The sequence below is a fragment of the Callospermophilus lateralis genome, chromosome 8, assembly GCF_048772815.1.
Source record: "Callospermophilus lateralis isolate mCalLat2 chromosome 8, mCalLat2.hap1, whole genome shotgun sequence".
Classification (NCBI taxonomy): Eukaryota; Metazoa; Chordata; class Mammalia; order Rodentia; family Sciuridae; genus Callospermophilus; species Callospermophilus lateralis.
The window spans coordinates 137350729-137358295 of record NC_135312.1 but is presented as its reverse complement, the minus strand read 5'-3'; the positions used below and the strand labels follow the sequence as shown (position 1 = coordinate 137358295).

Genomic DNA, 7567 nt, shown 5'->3' with positions numbered 1-7567 from the left:
ACCCGTGACCTGGGAAGTCAGACTCCTGGCCCTGAAGTATTGCATACTAACTCGGGGAATGATCCTAGCTTTGCACACTTACTGAGGTCTTTTCCCACACTAATGGACTGCACTTCTGCTCTCAGAGGACCAAGAGGTGAGTCCGACTGCTTAGAGTGTGCAACGCAGCGCCCAGCTCCAAGTCGGGTCTCCAGGAACCTTCTTCTGCCTCGTGTCTAGGGAAGATGCTGGTGGACCATCTGTGGAGAGAGTGTGCCGTGAGTACTGGACACTGAGAAGCACTCGGTCAGACGCAGACCAAGGACAGCCGCGGGGTGATTTAAGGGAGATACCTTTTGGAGAAGCGACTTGAGTCCTTCCAGAAATTCCCTAGGTGGTTTCTTCTCATACGAGTCACATGAAGGGCATGTCTAGAAATCAAGGAAAAGCAACATTCTTCCTTAAAACCCCTTCCTACTGAGTACAGTCTTTATTTAAAATGTATTTTCCAGCCAGGCTTGATGGCACAGGCCTGTGATCCCAGCGGGTCAGGAGGCCAAGGAAGGAGGATCATGGGTTCAAAGCCAGCCTCAGCCACTCAGCAAGGTCATAAGCAGCTCGGCAAGACCCTGTCTCTAAATAAAACATTTTAAAAACGGCTGGGGATGTGGCTCAGTGGTTAAGTGCTCCCCCAGGTTCAATTCCTGGTTCAAAAACAAAGCAAAAATAAAACAGTGGTGAAAATCACTTATAATCCTGTTCCTGGGGAAGCCTGCAAGGTCTGGCATATCTCCCCCAGTGTTGTTTAAGATGTTTGTTTTTACTTTGCTTTTATGTTACACTGGTTGATAATCTGCTTTTTTTCCCCTAACACATCACAAGAATTTCCTAGGTGTTACATAGTCTTCAAAAGTATTAACCATAATGGTTACTTTGTATTCCAACAAAGAATGAAATTATTACCATTTTTGGACACCTAGGTAGCTTCTAATTTTTCCCTTTGGTAAGCAATACTTCAAAAACCACCTCTGTAAATCATTTTTCATAGATATCTTATTTAGTTTATTTGATGAATTTCTAGAAGTAGAATAACTAAATTAGAGACTAATAATTTTTAAGGTTTTTGATATACATTGTAAAATAATTGCATGTCTTTTCACTTACAGTATTCTTATTATTGGGAAAATAATGATAAACAAATTCTCATTTAATTGGAAAAAAATAAGATTTCCTTGTTTTAACATGCATTTGATGGCTGGGAGATTGAACGTAAGTCGTGCCTGCTCACACTCCTCCTCCCTCCCTCCCTTCCTAGCTCTGGATTTACATTCTCTATTCTTCTTCCAGGTGGAGCGTGGTATTTAAGCCCCTGGGTGCCAGTTTCATGTAGTGACAACATCTGGCTGAGAGACATGAGTAAGTCATTCTGACAACTATTTGTGGGCACCTGGTGAGTCTCTCAACATCTTGAGTAGGTCTCACTCTCTTCCTCTGTAAAACGAAGGTGCTTAACTGGATAGTTCCAAGTTCAGTGCTGAGATGTTGGTTTTAAAGCCACGCCCAGCTCCTTTCATTCTGAGGAAAGTTTTAAAGGACTATTTTCACATGGCAACCTGGCCAAGCAGTCAAAGGAAATAAGAATCATTTTGATAGTGTCATTAAGATTTCACTTGAAGCACGTGGGGAATTTCTTGGAGGAGGGAGACTTAATAACAAAATTTTAGAGTAATTTATTTTATGTGGTTTCCACTGGTTGAGATGAATGCTAGTTACTCATGTTCTTGAGTATTACCGTTGCCCGTGAGTTGGCATAAGAAGATATACACAAGAAAGACTTGGGTATCTGAAAAACCAGGGATGTGGAAATTCCCCAGCCAAGCAACGGGGTACACCTTTTTAAGTTCAATACTGACTCTGTTACTGTTCAGGACGAAAATGTTCTTTAAGAGAGAAGAGCAAAGTTTAAGATGATCTTGGTCTCCTGCAGGCTGTCCCTTTTCTTGTCGGAAAGCTAGGATCCAGCTCCCATGAACGAGAGCACAAGCTATATGTGGCCCTATATGACAGGAGGAAAATGCTTCTTAGTGTCCAAGTCACAATTGGATGCTCTTCCTAAGGACTCGCCTCAGGAAGCCACATGAACATAGTCCAGCTACTAGAGACTAGCAGCAAATTCGAACTGGGTTTCAGGGCACTTTTGAGGTCTTGAAAGAAGCAAGCTACTTCTCAAAATGTACCACATGTGACAAGGTGTCACTAGAGCCCTAGAGGTTCCAGCTGTGAGAGAGAGAGAGTGTGTGTGTGAGTGTGTGTGTGTGTGTGTGTGTGCGCGCGCGCGCACCATGTAACAGACATATTGCATTGTAGTTAACCAATACAAATGGGATAGGTGACAAGTGACGGTCTTACTGGAATGAGTTCCTGCTCTCTGCTTGCATTTGTAGAAGGTACCCTCCTCTTCAGGTTTTTGATGAATAAACTGATCCTCGTTCCGTTGTCTCCTGTGTTTGCTGGCTTGAGTTGGCCAACAAACTTCTGAAAGCACAGCAAAGCTGACTGCTCACAGCGTCCCTGAAAGAGAACCAATTTGCACAGACGTTAGGGAAGTCTTCACAATGCTGAGAGTGACTCTCCCGGCCTCTCCTTCCACCTGTACCAGCGTGCATAGGGTCACACTTATCTCAACAGAGCAGGAAGGGCTGAGCGCACCACCTCTGAATCGTTGGCCAGAGAAGATAGAGGTGCCTGGGTGTAAATTTCCCCTTGTGCTGGGAAGAAGGAACGGTTTCTGCCTTGCCGAGACAGGAGAGGAGAGCTCCCTTTTCCATGGCTCTTTATTCTTAGGGCCACACTGAGGTACATATTGAGGTCTGGCTGGTAGGAGGGCTGGTGGGAGGCAGGTGGCCAGGGAGAGCTCCTGTGGTTTAAGAGCACAGCTGCACCATTATGAGGCTCCGAGTTGCTCTGTGGCTTTGGTAAATTACACTGCAGTCTGGTTTGCCAGCTGTCACTCTGGGAGATCCACAGAGCATCTCTCAGTGGTGGGCTGTAAGCAGCTTTCCACCCTGTGCAGCGATGGCCCCAGGTCTTGCTGATGGGAGATGCACTTAGCACTGATTGTGCATCCCACAGGTGAGTGACTGAGTAAAAGCCCACATTTGGGAAGGGAAGTGGGTTCCTATCTCTGAGGACATATTCGAAGATTCCTATCCTTCCAGAGGCTATGCATGCTTTTCTAAAATCCTGTTCACATCCTCGGGTAAGTTAGGGTAGGATTCCAAACCAACAAACCAATCACACAGCCGAGAATAGTATTTGAGATTGGCCCAACCGATGGGAGTAGGACCATTCCCTAGAAGACAGAATAGGGCTAAGGACATAGCTCAGTGGCGGAGCACTTGCCTAGCAGTAGAGGCCCAGGGTCCATCACTAGCACCACAGGAAGGAAGGAAGGAGATAAAAATAGTGTCTCCCACTATAGAACAAGGACTCGCCTTGGCCAAATGACTAGAGAAGAAGCCAGAATCTTAACAATCAAACCAGAAAGGGAATGGAACTCCTTGGGAGAGCAACTCTTAAGTCCACTCCCCAAAGCACTCGGATGCTGACCTAGGAAGGGCCTGTACCTGGTCCCTTCTGTCCAGGCTACCTGTTTTCCTTTAGCCCGTGCAGGCGATGCTGTTTCCCCCCAAAGTGCCACATCTTGGTCTTGCTAATGCATATGGAAGCCACGGCCTTCTATCCAGAAACCTCCAGAAAGAGGCGTGGGCAGTGCAGGACAGCATTCCCTGCATCAGCTCAGGGCAGTCAGCTGGAAGCAGCCCGAGCCTGCTTTGCATTTTCCAGCCCATGTGCGCACCCCACATGGATGTTGATTAATAACACGCATCTCTAAGTCACAAACCCCCAGTTTCGCTTTGCATATGTGGCCACAAGCCGAGAACCTGCTTATCTGGTTTCCTCATACCAGGCCGGGTTGCCTTTCATCCGGCAAGGTGGTGTCCTTTCCAATTTTGCCAAAATGCTTATTTAATAGAAACTATTTATAAATGTTAATTATAGCATTTTTTTTTTCCTTGAAAACCACATGTTCATGTTTGTTGAAGTTTTTTCTTTTCTCTTCTTTTTGACCACAACCGGCTTAACTTACTGGAAAAAAATAATATTCATATTTAAAGAGATAAATTTTCCAGCTGAAACTGAAAACACTAACTGCTTCATCCGTGATGATCTGAGAAACCAGCATTTCTCACAGGGGCCTGTTTTGCTGAGTTAACATTTTCATTTGTATGTTGAAACCAAATTAGGTTCCAAAGAAGTACAGGGGCCCTACGGAACCAGTGCCCCTGTGACAATATCACCAGGAATGATCAAGACCAATGGTCAAAACTTTTAACCCTAAGAAAGGCTTTCTGAGAGCCCTGTCATTAGAAGAAGATGGCACATGGGTGCCAAGGCTGGTGCTGATGGGGCTGCGTCTCCCAGCCCTCCCTGTCCACCTGTGTGGACAGATACTGTGTTCGCTCTGTGGTCCTGTCCTGCAAGCAGCAGAGCTGGCAAAGTGCGGTCTAGACAACTAACCACTGGGTCTCACCTCAGGAGCACTCCAGAGCAGCCTCAGGAAGGAAAAGAAATGAGAACCTGCCCTTCCACCTGCCCAGAGGTGTGCAGGGCAGGGAGACGGATCTAGATCCAGGCAGCCTCTGGTGCCCTGGCCTCAGGAGTCCTGGGCCAGCCCAAGTCCCTGTATAGCACCTCTTGGGGCATCCCTGCTGCTCTCCTTTGCTGGGCCTTGGTGACAGCAAAGTCCTGGGGAAGGTTTTGTTCCCTGGGCCATCAATACTGGAAAGCATGAGGAGCTCCCTGGTCCCACCTTGGTTTTGCAGACTAGAGGGAATGAAGGGAGTCAGAAGCAGGAGTAGAACCCACTCCTCTCAGGCCGGGAAGCAGTCAGGAGCTGCTTTGGGAAAAAAGCTCACTTTGTTTCGCAATTGAATGTTGGAAAGCATTTGCCTCCTCAGAGCCTACTTTTAGACTTATTAGTTTTTTTTTTTTTCTTCTTCTTCTTCTTTTGCAAAGAAAGCCATGCTCCTTTGTGGCAGGAAGCCCCGCTCCCTGGGAAGATCACCTGTGTCCCCCACAAACTGAGCTCGTATCAGGGTTTGCAACAGCAGCACCACAGACATCCTGGACCACCGCCAGAGCTGTCCAATGCACTCCACTGAGCAGCGTCCCGTCCTCCAACTACCAGAGGCGGCGGCACCCTCCCTGCCAGCCCCAGTCCTGCCAACCCCAAATTTCTCTGGACAATGTCAAAGGTCCCTTGGGGACAAAATCACCACTACTGGAGGACCCCTGGTTATTCGACTGAAGGAAGAAGGAGAGAGAGAGGGGAGAGAAACCTGGAGGGGCCAGTTAGAGATCCTTGCTGAGCACTATTACATGAATGCACTTTTACGGCCCTATTTTCAGTAAACTTCTAAATTCTTTTACAGGCCCTGCTTTGGGGCTGGTCCTGAAAAACTTGGCCTCAACTCTCTTCTTCCTTCCTGAACTTTTCAGCCAGTGAACTTAAAGATCTCAGGTGCACACGACTTCCCTGTATCATAGAAAGCAGAGCTTGATCAGATTATCAGACAGCTCTGGTATTGCTGAGACAAAACCCACTCTTTTAGATGTAAGATAAAAATGTCTTTCAGTGGAGCAGGGGCAAGGAGGGAATGGAAGGTGCGGGACTAGGAGGTGTGGGCATGTGTGCATGTGTGGAAACATCACCTTGATCCACTAATGTGTACAATGGATATGCACTAATAATCATAATGGAAAGATAAAAAATGAAAGTGGCTATGAAAAATCTAAACTTTAGAAATCATTCATTAGCACAGCATATAAAGGAATCACCCATTGGATGAGTTTAAGTTAGAAAATGCGCTATTTTCCTATTTTGCAAGCTGAAGAGTGCAGCTAGGAAACTCTGGGAAGAACAGGAACCCTAGTCAAACAAGGCGCACAAGAGGCTAAAAAACACGTTTTGATACTTAGGCACTTGAATTAAGAAGTATTCCTAATTATGCTACTTTCATTTTAGATGCTACTTAGTAAAAAATGACCTAGTAAATATGAGAGTAGCTAGGTTCTGAGCTGGAGAGTGAATTTTAGAGAAAAGCAATAGTTGTGACTCATTCACTTTCTAAAGTTTTACACAGTCATTTACAATAACTGTTTTCTTTGCAATGCCTCTTAGTAAATCTGCCCCTTTGTAGTGTCCTAATTACTGGTAGCACTTTCATAGTTATCCTAATTTATGCAATTAAAGGTTGGTGACAATGAATGTCAGGTTTCCCAGACTGTATTTATGCTCTCAGGATGCCAAGCCAGCAGACCACACTGAAGAGGTCACTGGGAAAAGACCAGTAGACACCGCTCTTGAAGGAGCTGCCTGGCCGCTTCTCCCTGGGACTCGGATTTGAAGGGCTGAAGAGATGGACTAAGTTTTTGAAAATGGTCCTTTCAAAAGGTACGTGTGAATTATACTTCAAGGGAGGGCTGGGGCTTCCACAGCGCTGTCCCTCATACGGTCCCTGTAATCTAATTCTTGCTATCTTTTTACTTATTTATTTTTAGTTTATTATTTAAAGGGGAATTCCTCTCCTTCTGGGAGGAATTGTGTCTGTGTTCCCTAAATAAGGTTACAGAGAAGACTGAAGAGTCTCCATGCCCGAGGGCCCTGAAATGCAGCTACCTGTTCCTTGTACAGAAGCTTCCTTTTCCAGTTTTATCATTCTGTCTTACAAAACTACTTAAGAGTACTCTTAGAGATACTTGAGTATAGACATTTGTTTTATAAGAAACATAATGTAGCAGTTTGTTGGTAAATCTATGACTATTTGAACAAAATAGAAATAAGTATTTTACCAATTATTAAAAGCCCAGATGCATTGAAATTAAGTGTATTCCCAAATAACCATCATAATGCCTTTCTTATTGGATTAAAAACATATCACATATATTTTCAGAAATAAATTCAACAGGTCTTACCTTCACATCTTGCGGAGCTGGCAGAAGTTCAGACTCCTAGAGAGAAAAAGAAATCAATTCCAATTTACACTTGTAAGTTGAAAGCCTGCTTGTACACTACCTACAAAATGCCATTCAACGCTGCCGGGGTGCGTGGGCTCTTACCAAGTTATTCACATATTTTTTCAGCTGGTCAACTGTGTGTATAAGGTGACGCATTCTAATCATGAGGCGACGATCTTGCCCTTGGGAGCTTGAGTTATGGGCCACTGTCCCCAGAAGGATGACCATCAGACAGAGAAGCATCCTCTCCATGTGGCCAGGGTGGGGTCCCCTCGGTGCAACAGGAGGGCAGAAGCCTTCTGCTCACTTGAGTGTGACTGGGGACGGGCTGTCAGGGAGCCCTTTTATCCCCCTCAGGGAGAGGCCAGGCCCTCCCAGTGAGCCTGGAAATCTCTCTAGAATGGATGAATGTGAGTAACTCGATTTTCTTTTCCACTGGCTAGGTAGACGTGTGCATGTAATTGTGCGTGGGGGCAGGGATCGCTGGAGTGAACGAAATGTGCCCCGT

At 45.6% G+C, this 7567-nt stretch overlaps 1 protein-coding gene across 1 annotated transcript; it reads right to left on the bottom strand.

Moving 5' to 3' along the window:
* Positions 1 to 215: 215 nt before the first annotated feature.
* Il21 (interleukin 21) lies at positions 216 to 7314 on the bottom strand. The gene is made up of 5 exons (XM_076864088.1): positions 7162 to 7314; positions 7018 to 7053; positions 2389 to 2550; positions 333 to 410; positions 216 to 239 (listed from the first exon to the last, which is right to left on the bottom strand). The coding sequence occupies exons 1-5, from the start codon at positions 7309 to 7311 to the stop codon at positions 216 to 218; spliced, it is 450 nt and encodes a 149-aa protein (XP_076720203.1). The 5' UTR covers positions 7312 to 7314.
* Between the last annotated feature and the right edge of the window lie 253 nt (positions 7315 to 7567).

Bases quoted from the DNA above. Each gene is read 5' to 3' on its own strand.
- Il21 (XM_076864088.1), bottom strand. From the start codon at position 7,311: ATGGAGAGGATGCTTCTCTGTCTGATGGTCATCCTTCTGGGGACAGTG. The intron at 7,054-7,161 runs GTAAGAGCCCAC...TTTTCTCTCTAG, and splicing joins AAAAATATGTGAATAACTTG to GAGTCTGAACTTCTGCCAGC. The intron at 2,551-7,017 runs GTAAGACCTGTT...GTTCTCTTTCAG, and splicing joins CAGCTCCGCAAGATGTGAAG to GGACGCTGTGAGCAGTCAGC.